Raw genomic sequence first — 27,511 nt, forward strand, 5'->3', positions numbered from 1 at the left:
ATAAAACATGCTGCAGCAAAAAATGACATTTCTAAAGAAAAGAAAAAACAAAGCAAGTCACATTTAAAATGACTCACGGTTGCAGTTGTTGGAATCCAGCTATTAAAAAAATGATGTGCGATAGTCCCCCCAGTTCATGCAAGACCCTTCGGATCTGGTTATAAATTTAAGGGACCCCCCCTTTAAAATCCATACCAGACCCGTATCCAAGCATGCAGGCTGGCCTCTTGTGAACCATACCAGGCCACATGCTCTCTACATGGGGGATGCTAGGTCAGTGACATTACAAGGGGGCAGTGCCACCAGGTAATGTCGCCAGGTGGCCCCACCCTTACATAAATAAGAACTGTCAGACAGTAGAGGAGGCAGTAGGCGGTTTGCCTTTATGGATGGCGGGAGTGTTTTTTTTTTTTTGCTTTTTTTTTCGGGTGCAGCAAGCGGCGTGATTGACAATGGATTTATATTGGGGGACACTGTTTTTTTTATTTTTTTTTAAAAAGGAATTGTCTAAAACTGTCTCTGTGCTTTTATTAGTTTTGACACTTTTTTTGGTGAATGGATAGTACCTCATACTCATTCACATGGGGGGGGGGCATGGAGGCCAGGCAGGGTTGTGGGGAAGAGCCCATTGACAGCTCGGGGGCTGTAAATTGTAAAGGGGTCCAGAGGTGCAGTGGCTGTGAATTGTAGAGGGGTCCAGAGGTATGGGGGCTGTGTAATGTGAAGGGGTCCACAGGTCGGGGGCTGTGTAATGTGAAAGGGTCCAGAAGTACGGGGGCTGTGTAATGTAAAGGGGTCCAGAATTACGGGGGCTGTGTAATGTAAAGGGGTCCAGAAGTATGGGGGCTGTGTATTGTAAAGGGGTCTAGAGGTACAGGGGCTGTGTAATGTAAAATGGTCCAGAGGTATGGGGGCTGTGTAATGTAAAGGGGGTCTTCCTACATTTTAACCACAGTTATAGCTGCAGTCCTATAGATTTCTTTTTTTTTTTCAGCATTTTCTGAAAGCACACCAAAAGTCCTGCATGCTGCATCTTTGGTGCACTTTCAGAAAACAGAAAAATACGTTTTTTTTTTTTTTGGGGGGGGGGGTGACACCATGTTTTACTGCACTAGGTGACACCAACCCTAGTGACGCCACTGGCAGTACCACATAGTAAGTGTTCCACTGCCAGTTGCATGTATTTCTGTCTGGCGCTGTTTTTGCAGAGGAGGGGCCTGGCCGCCGGGGATAACAGAGGGAGGAGGATTCTTTTGGGTTCCAAGCCACAGTGCACAGGGGCACTACACAGGAAGCCACTTGATGATGTGTGGTGTGTCGCCTGCTCGCCTGGGCGGGGGGTGCCAGATATAGGATCCGCCCCAACTAGGTACGACCCTGCTACTTCCTTTAGTTCATTAGGGTCATTCTGAAAATGCAAATGGCACTGAAGTTTCTCTTATAGTTTTTTATGTTATGTTAGAACATTTAAGTTTTATTGCATCTTCTGTCAAATGTTTTATAAAAGTATCCTGTATATAAGCAGACTTTCACAGTAACCTGTCTTACCCTGCATGTGTAGGTTTGTGCATTGGTTATCCATTCCCCAGACCCAGTGAGGACTTAATATGTGTCTCTTTTCAATGTTTTTTAGCATATCATATGTAAAATAGCATTTGACTCCTTTTAAAATACGAAAATGTTTGTCTCCTGCTGACACATCTATCAGAAAAATGAGAAACAGGAGTCATTGGTTAGACAGTTACAGGCCTGCAACATTAAATAAGGACATTAATCAACGTTCTTACAAAAAATGTAAACTATGTTTCATCCGAGCCTATAAAATTAATGAACAAAGCTGTGGGGCATAAAATCTGCATCATGTTCTGTGTTCCATGACATTCCTAAGAGCTGTAATTTAGTTTGTTAGACACATAAAAATGTGTCTGTGCACAGACACAACTGACATTGGGTTGTATAACTTGGTTTACCTTTCCATATGAATTTGCTAACAATTAGTTTACAGCGTCCTTAATAGCATTATTTAAAGTGAAAGCCAACTGATTTTTTCCATGTGGCAAACCTTGGCTCTAATTATTGTGTCTTTCTATTTACATTATTACTTTGCTACTAACAGGTAAGCAAAAGCTATTTTTCTGATACACTAGACATAAATAAGCATTTAATCATTTTAGTTTAGGGGCAGTCCCACTGCAAGGGAGGATTTTTTTCCCCAGAGATGGGTTTGAACAAATAACATTTTACATTGTAGAAATTGGCAGTTATCCTGTGAATCAATATGCTTCTGCTGATCAAACATGAGGGCAATAAACTGTAGCCTTTGGAGCAAAATATAGAAAAACATCACAGCAAATATGACATTTAATTTGTGGGACAGTATTCCACTATAGAACAGTCAAGTATAATTGTTTAAAGTGGACAAAGAAAGCAACCGACCTATCTCCAGCTATCATCCAGCACAGGATGGTAAAACTCTCACTTTATACTGTTGAAATATAATTACTTTGAATCTAAAAAAGTAAGAAATGATCATGTATGAAATAAGTTAAAGTGGCCATAATGGACTTCATTCCAGTTGACAACTCCATTTACTTTTTCTACAGTAAGTTATAGAAGCTAATGAATGTCGACAACCTTCTCAAGGAAGGCTTTCCTAACCTGCCTGGTATTCCACGGCCAGACAGTGATCAAAGGCCTTAAATCTGGCTTTTCCAGAGCATATACACTGCTCTCCATACTGCTATCATCATGCTTACAGACCGCTCTCAATAATAAGTAGCAATGCCCAAGTAAGGCTATTACTTTCAGTGGAGTGCTGCACACATAATTGAAGTTGGATATGAAAGCTATTGATTGCAAGATATTGGAATTGGGGTAAATCTCCCTTTATGAAGGAATGGTTTACCATGATAGATAACTTCAACTGTTTGGAAAAGAAACATTATAGGGGCAATAGGATATTTCAAAAAATATCACATGACATTAAATTGAAATTTGTGAGACACTCCTATTTTGTTGTCCTTTAAGTGATTATTATACTATTCTCATTACACCATGCCATTTTTTTTAGATCTGTAATAGCGTTAAGCTTTGGATTATTTCCCTAATTTTTTTTAGAAAGCCATAGCTGGTTAATGCATACATTTTATTTACATCTGTATTACTCCTTTTAGGTCTTTTTTTTTTTTCAAATATAAACTTTTATTCAGGAATTCAGAGTAAACACAATAACATTTTTGATACAAAATACATTGCCATCTTAACATATAATATAACATCTCTTTTACACTTTCTTTATATTCCTTCATTATTTCCCCCCCCCTTCCCCCTCCCCTCCACCCCTAAATAACCCACCCTCCCTAAAAAAAAAAAAGAAATGTATTATATTAATTCATAATGGTTTGCGACCAGCAATGGAAGGGACATATTACTCCCTATGTCTAATTTTCCTCACCTTATCCTGTTATAAATTGTTTCCCTTCATCAGAGACAATAAAGTGGTTCCATAAATCCCATGTTTTTTTATACTTTTCCTGTATATTTTGTGATGAGGGAATTAATTCTTCCATTCTCCTATTATCCTCTACTCTATGTATCCAATCCGCCCTTTTAGGTCTTACTCTGTACCTTTATATTTCTTCTATGCTTCTAACTAACATCTGTAATCTTTTTATAGTAGTATGGTTGATGTAATAAAGGTAAATAGACTGTTCACTTTGTAGGGTAAACTGCACTTTGCAAGGAAATTTGCCACAGAGCGTAGTGAATATGGTGAAACTCTACTGACTTCCAACATCCAATCATGTGCAAGCAAAAATGCTGTTTTTGGTTTTCCTTGCACCTGATTGGGTATTCCTTGGAAAGTGAAACTTTTACATTCACTAAGCTCTGGGGCAAATTCCCATACAAAGTGCAACTTCCCTTGCAAAGTGAACAGCTTAATTGCCTTTAGTAAATCAACCCCAATGAAATTTTGGTTCACATGTGTGAAGTTCAGATGTGATTGTCTGTTTTTTACCCAGTCATATTCTGTTATTAATAAAAAGATCATGGCAATATAGGAAGTATATGGGATGGGTTAAGTGAGAGCTGCGTGTCTGAGCACTGTGTGGTCTCATGCTTACAAGTGAAGAAGAGGGCCTGGGAGGGTGGAAAGGTTCACTGGGAAAGGTATACTTACATTTTAAGCTTTTTTTTTTTAATATACACAGGAGAAGTCAGTCAGACTTTTGGCTAGGAATACTAAATCTAGAAGGTAGACAACAATATATCCAAAACACTGAGCAAAATTTGCCGCGATGTACAACGTAAAAAAAGGCAAACAAATGTGATGAATAGACAGACTGATAGATCTGTATACTGATGCATGTGTTCAATTAGTTCTGTGTTATAACCCAGTTATTAGGCAGGGTATTTGACTTACCCTGTATCATGGTGACTAATTTGAAATGGCAGAAACATTTGGTCCTTTACAGTGAATGGAAGCTGATTGGCTCAATGTCTGATAGAGAACATAGTCATTACCGTCATAATATTGGTTCCAAATGTACACAAAGTTATTTTAATACACGCTTAGTGGCTCAGTGTCTGATAGAGAACAGAGTCTTTACCGTTATATTATTGATTTCAAATGTATATAAAGTTATTAAAATACATACTTACACACCTCAGTGTCTTAAATATATTGATGGATTTTTAATGGATGTTTTATGGTGTCTGTTTAGGACTATGAGCTGGGTTGGCAATAAATATGGTATACTGTACAAGGGATTAGTTAGGATACACAAGAGCTGGCTAATATCTTAAATACAAAAAATGTTTGTTATTCAGTATAATTAAGGAAAAAGGCAATAAAGTGTCATGTCCAGTAAAAATCCAAAAATTACTCATGTAAAAAATGAAATCTCTCTGTCTATAGGCAACTTAGTATCATCTAGACTTTTCTTTGTCGCTAGCCATATTTGTAGATCCTGCTAGTAAAGGTGTCAATGGTCCATTTCCTTTGTATGGGTGGCAATGCTGTAAGATGGCTACAAAATCCTCTGTGATAACAATCCGTCTGAAGTGCTTTGCCAAAATTGCATTACTGAAAATGATGTTGCAGCCTGGGCAAAACTAAGGCAGATGATGGGTGAGAGAGATTGGGGCAGGAGCCTTTGTTGTTTCCACATGGCTTCAGCCGCTTCACCTCCAGTTATTTATTCTGCCAGAACCACCCTTTGCATGTAATTTTTTTTTAAATGTATATACGCCCCTTGGCTAGTTAGCTGTCTTCTGGCTATATGTTTTGTGAGGTCCTCTCCTGCTTCGGTGGGTGGTCCTTATTAATGTGCAGAACAGTGCTCACCTAGTAACATGCACACTGTTCTCTACATCTTCATTCTTTGAGTCTATGCCAGCATGATGACGCACCCTCAAGGGATGTGTCAATGATAGCCTGGGGTTAGATCAAGAAAGTTAAAAAAGGTCCTTTATCCCCCCCCCCCCCCAAATAAGAAGTACTGTAGTTGCTGATTTTTTTAATAAAAGGACACTTGCCTATCCAGGAATCCAGTGCTGTCCTCATCCGGGCCGCTTCTGTGCTGTCATGCTAACTGTGAGAAGCCGGCTGTGATTCCTTGTGGCTTTAGAGCTGGCTTCTCAATGCAAATGTGCAAGCCATATTGTTCCCTGTGAATGGTCCCGTAGCGTCCTGGAACTGTCCCACGAGGCTGCGGTCAGAGGGAAGGGTGGGCACTTCCTTCCCTTTAGGGGTGAAGTTCCACTTTGAGTAATGCTGGACTACATTCTATCTGGGATGGAGTAAGACTTAGGCCGGTTATACACAGGAGAGTTTCTTTCCTACAACAACGGAATGGTTGAAAAAAAGGAATTTGCGCAATTCCCCCATCAACACAGGCAGTGTTGATGGGGGAATCCCTCCCTCTGTACCATTGCCTTCTCCAGGAAGGGAGTGGGGTGGGGAAGGGCAGAGAAAGCCATCCCCGCTGGGAGAAAATGGTGATTATCGTTAGTGGCTATAGTACCCACTAGTGATAATCACAAGAGAATCCAGCAGGCTGGTTGTACCTAAGGTGATCAATCAATCAACTAACTTGGTACTTTTAGCCTGTTCATTAATGGTTCAAACCTTGGCTGGTTCCTGCTGAACTGGTGGAGATTCGAACCGTGTATGGTCGGCCTTAGAGTGCAGTGCTGGAGCATAGAGAGAATGAGTAGTACTTTAAAACTTTTTTTTGTTGTTCTCACAACAAAGAGCTGCTTTAACATTTTAGGGGCATTATAAGCATTTATAAAGTTTTTTTTTTCTATGGGTATATGTGAAAAGTGATCAGCTGAATACAACCATATTAAGATGTGTTGGTTTTTAAAGGCCTTGTTTCCATGTGTAGTTTGTTAATAAACATGAACAGAAGGGAGCAACATTTGCTCTTTACATACACATGTGGGTTTTATGATTAGTAGTGTGGTAATACATTTGTGCTTTACTCTTCCTTCTATCAATACAAGTCCAAATTAGCTTTGACTGACTAACAACAATAGACTATGCGGTTTTGTTGTACCTGTAATCTCAGTAATGTCATGCTAACTACACTGTATAAAACATGCAGAGAGGAAGATAATGCAAAAACATTAAATATGAAGCAATGTCATAATAAAAAAAAATGTGAATTTCACATCACAATTTGTCTTTGTGTACATGTTGGAACAACACAAAGTGATTACTCTCAGAAAATACATTACAATTTTGCTTTAATCACATTTGCTTGACATTTATGATGTTATGGGTAAATAAAATGGTTAAAATAGTTGATTAAAGGTAATTTTTCTCCTCCTTCAAGACACTTTATTGTAATTAATTATTACACAGGTGTCAAGTCATGCGTCACTCATAATAAAATAAAAAATAAATGTTGTGTTTCAGAAAAGACAAGATGCCATAAATTAACTCTTTTGCTCCAAAAAATAAAAAAATAGATGTTATCTACAAAAACAATGTTACTAGTGTTGAGCGAACACGGACTGTATTATTCGTGTTCGTACCGAATAATTGGATTTTTTGTACCCGAACACGGACACGGACACTTTACTGTATGTTCGGGTAAAAATCCGTGTTCGGTCGTTTTATTTCCGGGTTTTGCATGCTTTGGCGCTCTTTTCATGGCGGGCTTTCAACAGCCAATCAACAATCGTTTAACTGGTGTGCCTTAAGCCATCCCAGCCATGCCTGCAAATGTCTCAGTAGCTGTGATTGGCCGTCTGAAGCATGTGACCAAGTCTTTATAAGTTCGAGGCAGCCGCAGCGGCGTCATTATGCTGCTTAGATTCAGGGACAGAGCACACATCAACGTGCTGGCTGCTGATTAGGGAAAGATAGGCAGGAAAAAACCATTTGTGTCCGGATAGAATTGAGGGACAGGTCGGAGTGTTTAGGCAGGGCGAGTTGTAGGCATTTTAGGGATAGAGTCTGCTGAATTATATAGGGTCAGTGTCTTCTACAAACTACAATCGATATTGCTGTGTGGGGGGTGGGGTCTGCACTCAATCCTGATCTACGATCTCTTCTCAATCCTGTTAGGGACAGAGTCTGCTGAATTGTAGGGAAACTGTGTTCTACAAACTACAATCGATATTGCTGTGTGGTGTGGGATTGGAGATAGGCAGGTGTCAGTGATCCACATCCATTTTTCTGTGTGTGAGCTGCAGTGAACACAATCTTTTTGGGCTGCAGTGAACACAATCTTTTTGGGCTGCAGTGAACACAATCTTTTTGGGCTGCAGTGAACACAATCTTTTTGGGCTGCAGTGAACACAATCTTTTTGGGGTGCAGTGAACAAAATCTTTTTGGGGTGCAGTGAACACAATCCTTTTTGGTGTGCAGTGAACACAATCTTTGTGGGGTGCAGTGAACAAAATCCTTTGTGGGGTGCAGTGAACACAATCTTTTTGGGGTGCAGTGAACAAAATCCTTTTTGGGGTGCAGTGAACAACATCCTTTTTGGGGTGCAGTGAACACAATCTTTTTGGGGTGCAGTGAACAAAATCCTTTGTGGGGTGCAGTGAACACAATCTTTTTGGGGTGCAGTGAACACAATCTTTTTGGGGTGGAGTGAACAACATCCTTTTTGGGGTGCAGTGAACAAAATCCTTTTTGGGGTGCAGTGAACAAAATCATTTTTGGGGTGCAGTGAACACAATCTTTTTGGGGTGCAGTGAACACAATCTTTGTGGGGTGCAGTGAACACAATCTTTTTGGGGTGGAGTGAACAACATCCTTTTTGGGGTGCAGTGAACAACATCCTTTTTGGGGTGCAGTGAACACAATCTTTTTGGGGTGCAGTGAACACAATCTTTGTGGGGTACAGTGAACAGAATCTTTGTGGGGTGCAGTGAACACAATCTTTGGGGGGTACAGTGAACACAATCTTTGTGAGGTGCAGTGAACACAATCTTTGTGGGGTGCAGTGAACACAATCATTGTGGGGTGCAGTGAACTCAATCTTTGTGGGGTACAGTGAACACAATCTCATACTGAAGGTTTGAGGGTGCTGCCTGTTCCATACTCCCCCTACTCCTCATCTAGCCTTTTAGGGGTACAAACAATAGTAATTGGGGCCTAGTGTGGTTGTGTACGTGTGATATACATACACTTTTTTGGGATCATATTTTCTATTCCGCTATTTAATCAAAAACCTTTGGGGATCAGTTAAATTGGGGGATAGTCTGTGTTGGTACGTGTGAGAGAGATCCACCTTTCCAAGTTGTTGGGGTTCATCTCATACTTCTGAAGGTTTGAGGGTGCTGCCTGTTCCATACTCCCCCTACTCCTAGCCTTTTAGGGGTACAAACAATAGTAATTGGGGCCTAGTGTGGTTGTGTACGTGTGATATACATACACTTTTTTGGGATCATATTTTCTATTCCGCTATTTAATCAAAAACCTTTGGGGATCAGTTAAATTGGGGGATAGTCTGTGTTGGTACGTGTGAGAGAGATCCACCTTTCCAAGTTGTTGAGGTTCATCTCATACTTCTGAAGGTTTGAGGGTGCTGCCTGTTCCATACTCCCCCTACTCCTAGCCTTTTAGGGGTACAAACAATAGTAATTGGGGCCTAGTGTGGTTGTGTACGTGTGATATACATACACTTTTTTGGGATCATATTTTCTATTCCGCTATTTAATCAAAAACCTCTGGGGATCAGTTAAATTGGGGGATAGTCTGTGTTGGTACGTGTGAGAGAGATCCACCTTTCCAAGTTGTTGGGGTTCATCTCATACTTCTGAAGGTTTGAGGGTGCTGCCTGTTCCATACTCCCCCTACTCCTAGCCTTTTAGGGGTACAAACAATAGTAATTGGGGCCTAGTGTGGTTGTGTACGTGTGATATACATACACTTTTTTGGGATCATATTTTCTATTCCGCTATTTAATCAAAAACCTTTGGGGATCAGTTAAATTGGGGGATAGTCTGTGTTGGTACGTGTGAGAGAGATCCACCTTTCCAAGTTGTTGGGGTTCATCTCATACTTCTGAAGGTTTGAGGGTGCTGCCTGTTCCATACTCCCCCTACTCCTAGCCTTTTAGGGGTACAAACAATAGTAATTGGGGCCTAGTGTGGTTGTGTACGTGTGATATACATACACTTTTTTTGGATCATATTTTCTATTCCGCTATTTAATCAAAAACCTTTGGGGATCAGTTAAATTGGGGGATAGTCTGTGTTGGTACGTGTGAGAGAGATCCACCTTTCCAAGTTGTTGGGGTTCATCTCATACTTCTGAAGGTTTGAGGGTGCTGCCTGTTCCATACTCCCCCTACTCCTAGCCTTTTAGGGGTACAAACAATAGTAATTGGGGCCTAGTGTGGTTGTGTACGTGTGATATACATACACTTTTTTGGGATCATATTTTCTATTCCGCTATTTAATCAAAAACCTTTGGGGATCAGTTAAATTGGGGGATAGTCTGTGTTGGTACGTGTGAGAGAGATCCACCTTTCCAAGTTGTTGGGGTTCATCTCATACTTCTGAAGGTTTGAGGGTGCTGCCTGTTCCATACCCCCCCTACTCCTCATCTAGCCTTTTAGGGGTACAAACAATAGTAATTGGGGCCTAGTGTGGTTGTGTACGTGTGATATACATACACTTTTTTTGGATCATATTTTCTATTCCGCTATTTAATCAAAAACCTTTGGGGATCAGTTAAATTGGGGGATAGTCTGTGTCGGTACGTGTGAGAGAGATCCACCTTTCCAAGTTGTTGGGGTTCATCTCATACTTCTGAAGGTTTGAGGGTGCTGCCTGTTCCATACTCCCCCTACTCCTAGCCTTTTAGGGGTACAAACAATAGTAATTGGGGCCTAGTGTGGTTGTGTATGTGTGATATACATACACTTTTTTTGGATCATATTTTCTATTCCGCTATTTAATCAAAAACCTTTGGGGATCAGTTAAATTGGGGGATAGTCTGTGTTGGTACGTGTGAGAGAGATCCACCTTTCCAAGTTGTTGGGGTTCATCTCATACTTCTGAAGGTTTGAGGGTGCTGCCTGTTCCATACTCCCCCTACTCCTAGCCTTTTAGGGGTACAAACAATAGTAATTGGGGCCTAGTGTGGTTGTGTACGTGTGATATACATACACTTTTTTGGGATCATATTTTCTATTCCGCTATTTAATCAAAAACCTTTGGGGATCAGTTAAATTGGGGGATAGTCTGTGTTGGTACGTGTGAGAGAGATCCACCTTTCCAAGTTGTTGGGGTTCATCTCATACTTCTGAAGGTTTGAGGGTGCTGCCTGTTCCATACCCCCCCTACTCCTCATCTAGCCTTTTAGGGGTACAAACAATAGTAATTGGGGCCTAGTGTGGTTGTGTACGTGTGATATACATACACTTTTTTTGGATCATATTTTCTATTCCGCTATTTAATCAAAAACCTTTGGGGATCAGTTAAATTGGGGGATAGTCTGTGTCGGTACGTGTGAGAGAGATCCACCTTTCCAAGTTGTTGGGGTTCATCTCATACTTCTGAAGGTTTGAGGGTGCTGCCTGTTCCATACTCCCCCTACTCCTCATCTAGCCTTTTAGGGGTACAAACAATAGTAATTGGGGCCTAGTGTGGTTGTGTACGTGTGATATACATACACTTTTTTTGGATCATATTTTCTATTCCGCTATTTAATCAAAAACCTTTGGGGATCAGTTAAATTGGGGGATAGTCTGTGTTGGTACGTGTGAGAGAGATCCACCTTTCCAAGTTGTTGGGGTTCATCTCATACTTCTGAAGGTTTGAGGGTGCTGCCTGTTCCATACTCCCCCTACTCCTCATCTAGCCTTTTAGGGGTACAAACAATAGTAATTGGGGCCCAGTGTGGTTGTGTACGTGTGATATACATACACTTTTTTGGGATCATATTTTCTATTCCGCTATTTAATCAAAAACCTTTGGGGATCAGTTAAATTGGGGGATAGTCTGTGTCGGTACGTGTGAGAGAGATCCACCTTTCCAAGTTGTTGGGGTTCATCTCATACTTCTGAAGGTTTGAGGGTGCTGCCTGTTCCATACCCCCCTACTCCTCATCTAGCCTTTTAGGGGTACAAACAATAGTAATTGGGGCCTAGTGTGGTTGTGTACGTGCGAGATACATACACTTTTTTTGATCATATTTCCTATTCCGCTATTCAATAAAAACCTTTGAGGATCAATTGAATTGCGGGATAGTCTGTGTCGGTACGTGTGAGAGAGATCCACCTTTCCAAGTTGTTGGGGTTCATCTCATACTTCTGAAGGTTTGAGGGTGCTGCCTGTTCCATACTCCCCCTACTCCTCATCCAGCCTTTTAGGGGTACAAACAATAGTAATTGGGGCCCAGTGTGGTTGTGTACGTGTGATATACATACACTTTTTTTGGATCATATTTTCTATTCCGCTATTTAATTTAACTGGGCCTCCATGCGAGACCTGTGTGCCTTGTTGCGCTGTTTTGAGTACTCCACCAACATGGCCAGTGGCAATGACGCCGTTCTCAGCTTAACTATCCCACTTCCATGCCTCCTTGAAAAAACAATTCGGGCGATGATGGAAGAGGATGTGGCACAGGATGAGGAGGAGGAGGATGAAGAGGTAACATTTCCAAGGCTTTCAGGGCAGTCATTCGCAAGGGGCTCCGAGGGTGGGTTCCTGCACACGCAAACGCCAGGGATGCAATTGTCCAGCAGGGGCACAGTTCTGGAGGATGAGGAGGATGAGGAGGAGGAGGAGCTGGAGGAGGAGATGGAACCATGTTCACAGCAGGGTGGCACCCAGGCCAGCTCATGGCCATCACTGGTGCGTGGCTGGGGGGATACAGAGGACACGGACGATACACCTCCCACAGAGGACAGCCTTTCGTTGCCTCTGGGCAGCCTGGCACACATGAGCGATTACATGCTGCAGTGTCTCCACAACGACCGCCGAGTTGCCCACATTCTAACTTGTGCTGATTACTGGGTGGCCACGCTGCTGGATCCCCGTTACAAGGACAACGTACCGTCCTTAATTCACTCACTGGAGCGCGATCGCAAGATGCGCGAGTACAAGCGCACGCTGGTAGACGCCATGCTGCTGGCATTCCCATCTGACAGCGGGGCCACAGTGGAAGCACAAGGCAGAGGAGGAGGAGGAGGAGGTCGCCAACGCAACCAGGGCACCGCCAGCACCTCAGAAGGCAGGGTTAGCATGGCCGAAATGTGGAAAAGCTTTGTCAGCACGCCACAACAAACAGCAGCACCAGCAGCTCAGATGGAACGTCTTAGCAGGAGGCAGCATTTTACCAACATGGTGGAGCAGTATGTGTGCACACGCCTACATGTAGTGAATGACGGGTCTGCCCCCTTCAACTTCTGGGTCTCCAAATTGGGCACATGGCTTGAGCTTGCCCTTTACGCCTTGGAGGTGCTGGCGTGCCCTGCAGCCAGTGTATTATCTGAACGGGTATTTAGCACGGCTGGGGGCGTTATAACAGACAAGCGCAGCCGCCTGTCCAGAGACAATGTGGACAAGCTCACGTTCATTAAAATGAACCAGGCATGGATCCCACGGGACTTTTCCGTACCTTATGCAGAATAGCAATGGATACCGACCTTACCCACCCATTGTTCCATTTTTGCTCTTTCTCACTCTTTTGGGGTGTACCCTCATTTAAAATTTTTGAAAAGAAGCAGTGTTGGCTACCTCGTCCTCCTCCTCAGGGCCAGATTAATGTAGGGGCTATTGGAGCTGCAGCTCCAGGCCCCTACCTTTTATATAGGCCCCGGGTTGGCCATATTCACTGTTACCGCTCTTCTGTCACTTGTAAACACAGAAGTCTGGCTTCTATGCTCGCTTCCCCAGGCAGCACCCTCAGAACCTCCCCACACAGCGTGAAGGCCGGACAAGGAGGGACAGTTGGCGATGCATGGATGTGTTTATGGGCTTCAGAGACAGCATCCCATGTTGAATTAGGCATGCATGGCTGCACCCTTCCTCCTCTGGGTGCATGGCAAGGCACGGCCCTTAAGGCCCTTCAAAATCCTCAGCACCAAGCCCATGATGCTGTTAATCCGGCCCTGGTCCTCCTCCACCGCCGCTTCCACCTACACCGCCCATAGGTGTGCGCAGCCTATTGCATTAAGGTGTGCACCCCAAAGTTGAAATACACATGCATGTGTTTGCCAGCAGGGAGAGTAATGTATCGGGGCCATGTACCTGTAGGCAAGGAGAAATAGAGCAGAGCAGGTCCCAGGGAGATCTTTCCCATCTCCTCACTGGCAATGCTATGTGCCCTAGGTGATTAGGGTGTGCCCAGGCACACCCAGCACACCCTGTGCGCACGCCTATGTCACCGCTAGGCTTGTGACGGTATCAGATTTTCATGCTGCGATTAATTGATTAAGGTTTTGCCACGGTATACGGTATTATCACGGTATTCTATTATTAAATTTAAATTATTAAATTTCCACCTCACTTCAATTTCATTGCTGAATTTAGGGGCTTTGGTTCACTTATGCACATTATTATATAGTCAGTCAGTACAGACTCTGTGAACCAGGCCTAAAATAGGTCATCAAGCAGTGTCTGGCCTAACTGGTGATAACTGGTTCTGGCGCTCGGCTCCGATCCGATGGCCTGGTCATTAAGAGGGCAAATCCTTGTGGTCAAGAAGTGGTTAAACCTGAAGGAGGTGTTGTTTATAAATTACTTTACTATTGCTTTAGGCCTGGTTCACATGTATGCGGGTTGGTGGTTCACATTTGCACAGGCATAGCAGCCCATTGATTTGAATGGGCTGCTATGCCCTCATTTTCCGCAGAAAAAAGGTGCATGCAGCATTTTTTTAAAATTCAGTGGCCTTGAAATCCATCCTGCTTTTGCACCATGCGACTAACCTGCAGTTCCTGCTCTGGCAAGCTTTCTGCATTTTTTGTATACGTGGGCACGGCATTTAAAAATAAACAGTTTGCGTGTGCAGCAACGGCAGGTAAGTCGCATGGTGCAAAAGAAGGATGGATTTCATGGCCACTGCATTTTTTTAAATTCTGCATGCACCTTTTTTCAGCTGAAAACGCAGGCATAGCAGCTCAAGCCCATTCACATCAATGGGCTGCTATGCCTGTGCAAATGTGGGCCCCCAACCCGCATACATGTGAACCAGGCCTAAAGCAATAGTAAAGTCATTAATTGGTTAAACCTGCAGGAGGACCGGTGTTTTTATCTATTAATGACTTTACTATTGCTTTAGGCCTGGTTCACATGTATGCGGGTTGGGGGCCCACATTTGCACAGGCATAGCAGCCCATTGATGTGAATGGGCTTGAGCTGCTATGCCTGCGTTTTCAGCTGAAAAAAGGTGCATGCAGAATTTAAAAAAATGCAGTGGCCATGAAATCCATCCTTCTTTTGCACCATGCGACTTACCTGCCGTTGCTGCACACGCAAACTGTTTATTTTTAAATGCCGTGCCCACGTATACAAAAAATGCAGAAAGCTTGCCAGAGCAGGAACTGCAGGTTAGTCGCATGGTGCAAAAGCAGGATGGATTTCAAGGCCACTGAATTTAAAAAAAATGCTGCATGCACCTTTTTTCTGCGGAAAATGAGGGCATAGCAGCCCGTTCAAATCAATGGGCTGCTATGCCTGTGCAAATGTGGGCCGCCAACCCGCATACATGTGAACCGCCAACCCGCATACATGTGAACCACCAACCCGCATACATGTGAACCAGGCCTAAAGCAATAGTAAAGTCATTAATAGATAAAAACACCGGTCCTCCTGCAGGTTTAACCACTTCTGGATCGCAAGGATTTGCCCCTTTAAAGACCAGGCCATCGGATCAGAGCGCCAGGACCAGTCATCACCAGGTAGGCCAGACACTGCTTGATGGCTATATAATAATGTAATGTGGGCTGCTAGGCGTGTGTGTGTGTATATATATATTTATTAGAGCTGCACGATTCTGGCCAAAATGAGAATCACGATTTTTTAGCTTGGAATAAAGATCACGATTCTAATCATTGCGTTTGAAAGACTGCTGCGCAAATACAGTGTGACATAAAATATTACAACAATCGCCATTTTATTCTGTAGGGTCTCTGCTAAAAAAATATATAAAATGTTTGGGGGTTCTAAGTACTTTTCTAGCAAAAAAAAAACTGATTTTAACTTGCAAACAGCAAGTGTCAGAAAAAGATCCAGTCTTTAAGAGGTTAAACTTCCTTTCTCCCTGGCAGAGGGAAGGAAAAGATACAAATGTAATCATTTTTGTTTATAGTTAGGAGACTTAATGCTGAAAGGTGTTAGCTGAGTGAGTGAATGAGTCATCCAGCTCACTGAAATGTATCAATTCACAAGTCAGGCAGACTTGACAGAGAAACTCGGTATTTTAAAAATGCCACAATAACAATACCGTGGCTATGCAATACCGCGATATATCGAATTACCGAAAACCGGCATATGTCTAGTCACCGCCACATCCACCACCACCTCAACCTCCCTCCTACTCCATATGGGCCTCGTCCTTCAGAGATGAAGAAGAACATTGTTTTATTTTTCTGTTTTTTTTTGTTGTTTTAAGTTATTTCCCTATCCACATTTGTTTGCAGAGCACTTGCCATGCTCTTAATTACGTTTTGCTGCCATTTGCAGCACTCTAGCCCTTTCCTTTGGTGTTTTAGAGCCATTTTAGTGCCTTAAAGTTCGGGTCCCCATTGACTTCAATGGGGTTCGGTGTCCGGGAAAAGTTCGGTAAAAGTCCGGGACACGGACCCGGACTTTTTTTTAAAGTTCGGCCGAACCCGTCGAACACGGACATCTAGGTGTTCGCTCAACCCTAAATGTTACACATCTGCTTGTTTTACAAAGCATAAAGCATTCTCACAAATATTTCTTAGTTTGAACTAAACTATTTTGTGCATAAAGAGAGAAATATACAGTCAATACAGGTAACTGTGTCAGTATTTAAATGATCTCTGGTTGATTTACTAAGACTCGGTCCACACTACGGCGACTTGTCAGCCTGACAAGTCACGGTCCCTCGCGGTCCATTGACTGCTACAGGACCCGTTCTAATAGGAGCGACACAAGTCGCTCCGACTTAGAAAAAGGGTCCTGTACTACTTCGGGGCGACCTCGGAGCGACTTGCATAGACATTCATTATATGAAGTCTGTGCAAGTCGCGCCGAAGTCGCGGTGCATGGGACTTCACAAGTCGCCCCCGAAGTAGTACAGAGTCGTACCGCCATAGTGTGAACCGACTCTGAAGGCAAATAAACTGTGCACTTTTGCAAGTGCAGTTGCTCCAGAGCTTAGTAAATGAGGTAAAGCTTTTCTTTACCCAGTCAAATGAAAGAAAAAAATAAATAAAACCAGCATTTTTGCTTGAACGTATTTAGATGATGGAAGTCAGCAGAGTTCTCCATCATTTACTAAGCTCTGGAGCAACTGCACTTGCAAAAGTGCACACTATTTGCCTTTAGTAAATCAACCCCTCTGTGTCACTGAGCCCCTAGAGCCCTAAGCCCAGGATATTGCAGGCCCTCAGCTTTTCTCCAAGCTAATTTTTACATTTATAACTATTGTCATTCAGCTTTCACATAAGTGATTAAAGGTCTGGCATTTTGCAGGGCTTAGCCAAGTAAAAAGGCAGGAATTAATCCTTAATTTTTGCCAAGGATCTAAGGGGCTCCTTTGGAACAAAGGGGCTACTTTGGAACAAAGGGGCTACTTTGGAACAAAGGGGCTAACATTAATAATGTTTTACCTACTAATATTTTAAAACACTTGCTTTTGTGATTTTGTGTACATTTGTAAAGCACATATCTATACAACTAAAGCCATAATTACTCATTATATGTGCATACTCTACTTAATGCTTAGTATTGCAAGACAGTAGAATTCCTTGCAAGTCTACGAGACATGTCCGGACTGTCTGAAAACAGTAGACTCTCTGTAGTCACTAATGACATGAAACATCCACAATGTTCTTGGTACCAGAGACCTTGTCATCTGTGCTGCCTGGTTTACTTTTTATAGTGTTATATCCACTTGCCATCCGCCCAATAGCAGTTTTACTGCTACAGGGCAGCCACGCTGCTCAGAATCACGTATTTATACGTGATCCTACACCTCCAGGTATCGGACGTGAGTTTGCACCGGTGGCGGCTCGCTTCCACTGTGATTCTATACAGCAGGAGCTGATTAGCAGGTCCCGCTGACCCGATGTTCGCTGGCACCTGCTGGTCGTTCAGTACACAGGCAGAACATTGATCTGCCTATGTAAACAAGGCAGATTGTCATTCTGTCAGTAAGGAAGGCATAGATCCTGTGTTCCTGCAAAGCAGGAACACGGATCTATGCCTTCCTCTAATAAAAGCACTGCCCATACTATAGTAAAACAATAGCTGGGCACACAATTACCTTTTGATCGCCCCTGATGTTAACCCCTTCCCAGCCAGTGTCATTAGTACAGTGACAGTAAACATATTTACCAATGATGACTGTTTTAGTGTCACTGGTCCCCAGAAAAGTGTCAAAAGTGTCAATTAGTGTCCAATTTGTCTGCCACAATATTGCAGTCCCAATATTGCAAGTCATTGATAGCCACCGTTACTAGTAAAAATAAATAAAAATTCTATAAATATATCTCATAGTTTGTAAATGCTATAAAATTTTTATTTACAAAAATATGTAGCACAATACATATTGGCCTAAATTGATCAAGAAATTTGATTCTTTTACATCTTTGTATTGGATGTGCTTTAAGGGCAGAAAGTAAAAAAAAGATTGTGTTTTTTTTTTTTTTTTACAATTGTCGGTCGTTTTTGTTTATAGCGCAAAAAATAAAAATCTCAGAGGTGATCAAATACCACCAAAAGAAAGCTCTATTTGCGAGAAAAAAGGACAAACATTTTATTTGGGTACAATGTCACATGACCTCGGTTAAAGTAATGTAGTGCCGTATCGCAAAAAATGGCCTGGTCAGGAAGGGGGGGAAATTTTCTGGAGCTGGAGTGGACATATAATTTATGTCCCAGCTACCATACTTTGCAAGTTCATTATACAATAGGCAGGTAGTTATATGGAGTCAGTGTGATACAAGTACACCAATACATGATTTGAAATAAATGAAAAGAGGACCTCTTGGATTCTATAGGAGCAATAGTCAAGTGCTTAAAGTGCTTTGTGATGGAGAAGTGAACAAACCATGTGTGGGGGGCTTTATTCTGAGGGGTGATTTGTAACTGCTTATGCAGAGAAGAACATTTAAAAAAAGTGGGTAATAAAGGTTAGAGAATGTGATAAGTGTTTACAGACAAATTTTAAAGGAGCACACAAAAGGTACGTTAGCGAACTGGCCAATGGAATTGGTAAGAACTTGGGAGAAATGTTGTAGGTGGGGTTTAAGAGGTCACATCACAGGTCTAATGGCAATGCAGCAGCCAGACAAACCTAATAGACTTGGGTGTTTATTTCAACTACAAAATACCAAACATTACATGGAAATAGCCATAAATGTGAGCAAGCAATGGTTGTGCCATGGTTGTTAGAAAGCAACACTGACTGGCAGCTGAAGATTGTTATGGAACGCTCATGCTAGTGGCATTAACAGAAAGAATGGCTTGTAATGCAATTATATATGCTACAATATTTTTCTACACAGGTGGAGTTTCCATTTCAATGGAAACTATTGTATTTTTCACAATTATTTGGATTATGTATGACTGGTATCAAATTAAAATAACTGAATTTTTCTTACTCATCGTTATTACCTTTCTCTGGCTTCATTGATGGACACAGCTCTTCATAGGGTTATAGTGCCACCATCAGGAGTAGGGCACTAGGCAGAAAAAAAAAAAAACCACAGCACTGCCTATGGGGGCAAAGGATGCCGCCATGCCTTTTCAAGGGCCGTCTGAAATCACATAAAGAGAATCAGACTCAGAAAGGAGGCAGTAGCAGACAGATACACTCAAATCACATCTAAGGCCTGCAATGCAAGTAAAGGATGAGGACACAGGGACAGATGATCCTTATGTGGAACTACACATATGGAACGACCTCAAAGGTGGACACTATAAAGCCCGGAACCTGCATGCAGAGATGACCACCTGTGGGACAGCAGCAACCTAACTGCAGTCCGAAGTGTTCAAATCTTGTCTGGGGTTAAATGAAAACAAAATCACAGTGTATACCCAACTTTACTCTCCTGGGTTTATTGAAGCTGGGAATCATTCAACCTGTAAAACAGAGCACATATTGTTGCAAAAAGGAGGACACACAAAGGTATTGCATTCAGGGCATTGTCCACTTGTTGATTAATAGATCCAACAGCACACAACTGTACATTTCTCTCAGCTACTACACCATTACAAATAAAGTTCAAGAGCTTCCTGAAGATATGTGTAGCCACATTTTCTCCTCCACAGTCAATGACTTTGTATGCAATACACTAAGTTACTGTTCCATCAGCTATATCCCTGCTCTCCCCCAGTGGTCTTAAACAAAAGATAGGAAAAGGGACCTTTTTTATGGTCACCCAATAACCTTTTGGTTGTTGGGAAGCAGATACTCTCAGCCACAACATTATTAAATATTTTTAAACAAATAAAACATTTCCGCTGTTCTTTTTTTTTTTTTGGATCAACTTATATTTTGCCTCTCTGTTTAGATCTAGGTAAAATCCGGAGTGCAGTGGGAAGCGCACAGCTGCTCATGTCACAGAAGTTTCAGCAATTTTATTGGCTTTGTCAGCAAAATCTGGTAAGTCACTTCAGCAAAATTTTACATAAAAATAACTTTATTGTGTATGTCATTTTGCATTACCTTTCCTTACACCTGTGATAATTCTTTAGCATAATTTTATAACAGAGGTGATTCAGTGTCACATCTTTTAGAAAAAAAACAGAAACATCATTACATTTGAACAGTTCATTAAGCACAACTCCTATCATGCATTTTATGCATGAAGATACAAAGCCTTCTGTGTGTAGCAGCCTCCTCAGCACCCCCTAATACTTACTTGAGCCCCATCTGTGTCCAGCGATTTCCACGAGTCCTTTGGCATCATCTCCTGATTGGCTAAGATACAATAGAAGTGCCATTGGCTGCTGTCAATCAACGTTAGTTAGCCAATCAGGAGAGAGAGGGGCGGGCCAAACCACAGCTCCATGTCTGAATGGACACATAGAACTGCAGCTCGGCTCGGGTGCCCCCATAGCAAGCTGCTTGCTGTGAGGGCACTTAACAGTATGGAGGGGCTAGGAGCAGCAAAGAGGGACCCCGAGAAGAGGAGGATCCAGGCTGCTCTGTGCAAAACCAACGGCACAGAGGAGGTGAGTATAATGTTTGTTTTCACATTATGAGTTCCCTTCACTGGAACTAAGGGGCCAAGTCCAACCCCTGAAAAATAACCCCACACTATAATCCCCCTCCACCAAACTTTACACTTGGCACAATGCAGTCAGGCAAGTACTGTTCTCCTGGCAACTGCCAAACCCAGACACATCCAACGGATTTTCAGACAGAGAAGCATGATTCATTACTTGAGAGAACACGTTTCCACTGCTCTAGAGTCCAGTAGTGGACTCTCTACATACTGTTGTTGTGCTAATCTGAAGGCCACATGAAGTTTGTAGGTCTGTAGCTATTTACTTCTGCGCTGACTCCACTCTATCATTTTACGTAGCCTACAACTTTGTAGCTAAGTTGCTGTTGTTCCCAGTTGCTTCCCCTTTGTTATAATACCACTAACAGTTGATTGTGGAATATTTAGTAGCAAGGAAATTTCATGGATAGACTTATTGCAAAGGTGGCAACCTATTATGCTACCACTGGTACCACTGAGCTCCTAAGAGCGACCCATTCTTTCACAAATGTTTGTAGACACAGTTTGCATGCCTAGATGCTTAATTGTATACACCTGTGGCCATGGAGGTGATTGGAACACCAGAATCCAATGATTTGGAGGGCTGTCCCAATACTTTTGGCAATATAGTGTACTTTATATGTTTGTTTTCCTTGTATTTTGGTGTGCTTTGTGTATTTCTTCTGGATCTGTACAATAATCCAGAGTAAAACTTTGCAATTGTAAAGTAGCTTCCTGTATTTAAACCAGTCACGACTGCTGTCTCTCCTTGTACAGCGGAACTGGTCTTGTCCTCTCCAGCAGTTTTCTACAGGCAGCCTGTAGTGGGTGGAGCCTTCTGTGCCCCTCCCATGGCTTTACTTTTTGAACAGACCATGTACAGCATAATGATTATATCACTACTACTTGTAGTCGTTTTTTATTTATTTATTTTTTATTTATTTAAATACATTTTTTTAGGAGCCCTGTTGGGGAGCTTTGGTGAAATATCAGACCCCTGATGTCCTACTTTTGAGGCTGATAAAAGGACTGAGGACAGATTCCTAAGTCCCTTTCTCTGCAGCCTCGGCTGCACTGGACAGTGGATAAATGGGAAGTGCTCTGCGCTGAGCGGCTTTCTATTCATTCATAAACTGAAGCATAGTAAGCACAGTTTACTATGCTTCATTTGTGAATGCACACCGTGAGTGATCAGCACTGAGGGGGGCAGTGCTGCTCAATCGGGTGGAGATGGGGCAATGGTGCTCAGTGGGTGGGACAAGGGGGGCAGTGGTGCTCAGTAGGGTGAAAAGGATGGCACTGGTACATAGTGAGGGGACAAGGGGGGCACTGAACCCAGTGGGGGTACAATGGGGGAACTGGTGCTAATTGAGGGAACAAAGGGGGCACTGGTGCTTACTGGGGGGGCACTGGTGCTCAGCCAGGGGAGATGGAGGGTCGGGACAAGGGGGCACTAGGGCTCGGTGTGAGGACAAGGGGGGAACTGGTGCTTACTTAGGAAGCATGGGGGGCACTGGTGCTCAGCCAGGGGAGATGGAGGGTTTTGGTGCTCAGTGGGGGGACAAGGGGGCACTGGTGCTCAGTCAGGGGAGATGGGGGATCCCGGTATGTAATGGGAGAAGATGGGGGTCCTGGTGCTCAGTGGGGGAGATGGGGGTCCTGGTACTTAGTAGGGGATATGGGGGGTACTAGTGCTTACAAGGGACAGAGGGTGCACTGGTGCTCAGTCAGGGGAGATGGAGTCCTCATGCTTAGTGGGGAGAGTTGGGGGATCCTAGTGCTTAGTGGGGAGAGTTGGGGGATCCTAGTGCTTAGTGGGTGAGATGGGGGGTCCTGGTGCTTAGTGGGGAGAGATTTGGGGCACATCCAGTCAACTGGGGAGGGGGGCACCGGTGCTCAATACCTGACTGCTTGATCCATCTCAAATCCTGTAGAAGGATCCTCCCCTCTCTCACTTTTCCTGCCAGCTTATCTTTCTCAAGGACAGATGCAGTGACAGGCCCTGGCTGGACTGGAGGGATGCTGGGTATTCCAGTGCAGTGATAGATCAGATAATCACTGCTGCCACTTTTGCACAAAGAGCTAAAAGCAAAAGAATACTTCCTCTACTTACTTCTCTGCCGGGCTCTGACTGATGACTCATCTAATGCAGAGCCCAGCAGAAGAAGCCAGTGATGGAAGACATGCTTTGCTGCTGCTCTTTGCTTGCTCACTCACCTTAATCTAATCATGGAATGTATGAAAACAGATGTTGTTTGTCAAAAAACAAGATGGAAAGTGTGAATGTTTGTGAAATCACCTTGGGCTAGTTTTAAACTCTAATCCCGCAAAGTCTGTGGCAGGTGCTAATTGCTCAGTTTAAATGCTGGAAATGTAAACTCTTGTCAAATTACCCTTCTGTCCAAAACTGGAACCCCACTGTCTTTGAAAGAATTAACTTTTTCCTTAAGGTATAAGAAGACTGTTGAGTTTTACACCTTGAGGAAAAGAGACTTACTTTTGAGGGGTACAATTTGGACATAGAGTAAAACGATTTACACAGAGGCATGAAGGAGGCCTTCTATGCCCTTTGACATAATCTGTAAACCACACATAATGCCATTTTCATATCTCTATCCTGGTGATTTAACAATTCATACCTAATAACACAATTGATACTCATCCCATACTTTGTGAAACCATTGCAATTGGATGGATTATGTCATTGCACAAGGTGGTTTCACAAACATATGCACATATCCAATCCTGTTTTTGAACAATCAGCATCTGCCTTGACACATTCCATAGTGATTGTATTAGGGTCACTGAGTCACTCATATGGCTTTAAATGCTGGTATATGTTCCTGACACTCATTAAAGTGATACTAAACACACACTGTTTAACTTCCATGATCTCTTCTCTTTCTGTATGTAGATGTTGGCACTGTAATTATTTTGATTAAAATAACATCTAAGTACCTTTTTTCCTAAGCAATATACAGCTGTCCCAGCTCTTTCCTGGCCTGTCTGTAGGGAAACGGTGGTAGGAGGAACTTTTGGTCCTCTATTACTGGTCACATGGTAAAAAAAAAAAAAAAACAGCCTTTGGAATACAGAGTCAAAATAAATAATTTATATCAATAAACTTCTTTAAATTGTCATATAAGTATATATTTGAAATCAAATAATTATTATTTTTTGACAATACCATGGTGTGGGTGGATTCCAGCCCATGTCTTAGAATAAGAGGAAGGTGAAGCCTCTATCAATCAAGGTGTAATATCCTGTCCTGCCCCCCATTGGTGGAGGAGGGAGGGAGTGGGCTGTCATTTTCCACTATATATTCGCCTATGTATGACCTTATAGTCACATGGGCTGCTCAGATGTGATAAGGGGGAATGCTCAGGGTAGAAATGCACTGAAAACTGAGCATGTGCACTAGCTGCCAACAATGCTATGCAGAATCCCCAATTGCAGAGGGGACATGGACAGGAGGGGGAGACAGAGAACAGCAGGATCAACCAGCTTTTTTTTGCAGAATACAGAAAACAAATCCCATAGTGACTGAGTGGGTGTTAACAGCATGTAATACACCATGTATTAATAGTTTTTAATGGTTTGGGATGAATGGCACTTTAAAGCTGGGGAAGCTACCTGCAGGAGAAGTGAACTACTTTCTACATTACAAATCAAGTCCAGTTAAAAGTACCTAACTACTAATAAAAATGAGGACCTTCATGCACACTACCTGTAAACAATATCTCCTCTACAACTTCAAATAATAAACACCAGAGTTGCTAGTCCCACTGTCCAGTCCCCAAATGATCTCCAGTTGCATAATAGATTATGCTTAGACTTCATCGAGTTATATTGCTAAACAGTCCAACAGATCAAGCTATGCCCAGATTGGTGTTTGTATACATGCATCTAATGCGATAACTAGATTCAGGATATAATCTGGATCAGAAGATATGCCTGAGTTTATTAAGGAAATACTTTCTCTATTAATTGGATGTTTGCATATCCTGTACTTTTTTTTGTTTAATAAGTTTTTATTGAAAGAAAGGAAGTCATATAACAGATAAACATTAATAACAAAAAAATGCAAAAAGGTGGAGCAATATGGCACAAAACAGAGGCAGAAAAAGGTGTCAATGACAGTAGAGAACTGTAACATCCTAGACAGTCATATACATTTTGCATTACCAAAAAGCGTTCCGGCTTGTAGGGCTCGGACCATGAAACTGAACATGGTCGAATATGTCATCAATCTACGAAACGAAGAAAAAGAAAAGGGGTAAAGAATGAGAAGAGTGGAGGGTAAAAGGGGAGGGGGGAGAAGGGGAAGGGGAGGGGGGGCCTGACTTCCAAGGCTCTATACATGTCTAAAATTCAGAAAAGATATCCATCAAGAAATCAATACATAAGGGAAGCATACTGAGAGGAGTGATTGAAGGAGATCCAGCAGGCCCATGTCGTAAACGCTCTGTCAGATTGATTCCTGTATTCTAGAGTCATATCTTCCATATGGAATTAATGGTCCACAGGGAGATATTAGGAATGGTTGGGCTTTTCCAAAATCTGGGGATCAGGGATTTGGTGGCGTTGAGAAGATGTGGGATGATGGATCAGCGGTAGGGACCTGCTGGAATCCCCGTGCAGTGGAATAGAACCACCCAGGGATCGCTACATATCCTGTACTTGAACTATTCACTTGACCAATTCACCCTCTGATGTATATCTTGATCCAACAGCAATCCATCTATATATATATATATATATGTATATATATATATATATATATATATATATATATATATATGTATATATATATATATATATATATATATATATATATATATATATATATATATATATACATATTTAAATTCCTATATGCATCCCTTTGGAAGTAGCCTAAAATCTATCCTCTGAGGAAACCGTTCTGGTAAAACATGTCGGGATTGCTACTCCATGACATTACTGCAAATATATATATATTAATTTTTTCAATAATGTATACAGCAAACAATTGGTTTTAGTTATGTTATATGTCTGCCTATTAGTAATTTTTGGTTGATTCCTTTTTACCTACTGAAATAGAATGTGTATGTTTTAAATAATGTTCTGATGTTCAATTTACTGGCACCTTAAAAATCCCTTCCTTTTTGTTCCCCATTGGGGGCTGAGTCTCTTACTTTCAAGTTTCCATATTACTCTTTCTGTCTCTAAAGTCTCTTGACACACACAGACCTGTGGCTAGAGGACAAGAGAAGTTGCTGACATCACCCACTAGATGACTAGTTGGCCAGGAAGTCTGAGTAGTTTTATCAGTTTGGCACAGCGATATGTAAAATTGCATTCACCAACCTGCTGTGAGCAAATCCTTGTCATTTTAATCGAACATAATAGAATCAATGTTGTTACACATATCATTACATTTTCCAGCTGAGGAAGCAATAGATTGTACTGTTGTAATTAACTTTTTTTATGTAGCTCTGCTTCTTAGATTGCCAATGTTTTGATAAAGCAGTATTTCAGAAAAGGTAATCTAATATGACTGTAATCTAATAGATTAACGTGCATCTAAATTATACCAACCGCTGAACTCTGTTATATGTTTTCAGTAATTCTGCTTCCTAATCTCTTTGACAATAAAGCATATAAAGCAAATAGCTTCAGCCTAAAACTTTAAAAAGTTTAAAAGTGGAAGACTGTGATATCTCTGTAGCAATAGTAACAGATATAACAGTATATATTTGTGTCCTTCTTAATCATTTTACAGCAGATATCCAGATGCTGGTCAGAACTCAATCACACTGCAACTTCTACAAGGATATCCCACTTCAAAACAAGTGGGCCTGCAAGGTGTATGAGTATTCTGCACAGCACGCAATAAATAGCAGAGAGAGATTTAAATCTTATAAATAGATGTTAATGCTAGCATATATTTATTCACAATATCAAGCATACCACACATTTTCATGCAGAAGTTTTGATGTCAATCAGCTAACAACACATTTCCATTAAGTCTTTTATTCATTTTAATCGAGTGGTTTATTCAGAAGTTTGCATTGCAAAGGGAGTGGGGGAAGATCAGAGCTTATTCCTTTGACATCCTGGTCAGTATTTGTCTTTGGCTCTGGGACTTCTGGAGCACTTTAATACATTGGATAGCAATATATAAATGCACCAATTCAAGTATGCTGTTTGTAAACTTTTTATTTTTTGGTTGACAACAAGCATCCTTTTTAGCTAACACAATTTTTTTTTTTTTAACCACTTTACCACCGGAGGATTTTGCTGTCTTACGTCTGGGCCACTTTTTGCGATTCGGCACTGTGCGACTTTAACTGACAATTACGCGGTCGTGCGACACCGTACCCAAACAAAATTTACGTCCTTTTTTTCCTACAAACAGAGCTTTCTTTTGGTGGTATTTGATCACCTGTGTGATTTTTACTTTTTGCGCTATAAACAAAAAAAGAGCTATGCTGAACCCTGCAATCTGACCCTGCCTGTCACTTAGGAGATCCGCCCGCTTGTGTTTACACAAGCAGGCGGATCTCCACACTCGATTCCCCGATGATCGGGGAAGAGCAGCGGCGATCGCTGCTGCTCCTCCCCTGGCCCGACTCCCGCTGTGACTGAA

General features: G+C 42.1%; 1 protein-coding gene across 8 annotated transcripts in view; it reads left to right on the forward strand.

Annotated features, from left to right (window-relative positions):
• DLGAP2 (DLG associated protein 2) overlaps nucleotides 1–27,511 on the forward strand; it is a 1,392,398-nt gene that overhangs the window by 1,354,433 nt on the left and 10,454 nt on the right. For all 8 annotated transcript variants that reach the window (XM_082249548.1, XM_082249549.1, XM_082249547.1 and 5 more), the window contains one exon: nucleotides 20,185–20,276. In XM_082249548.1, the coding sequence (XP_082105674.1) occupies nucleotides 20,185–20,276 (92 nt within the window). The remainder of the gene's footprint in view (nucleotides 1–20,184; nucleotides 20,277–27,511) is intronic.

Source organism: Pelophylax lessonae, assembly GCF_965119305.1.
Source record: "Pelophylax lessonae genome assembly, chromosome: 3".
Taxonomy (NCBI): domain Eukaryota; kingdom Metazoa; phylum Chordata; class Amphibia; order Anura; family Ranidae; genus Pelophylax; species Pelophylax lessonae.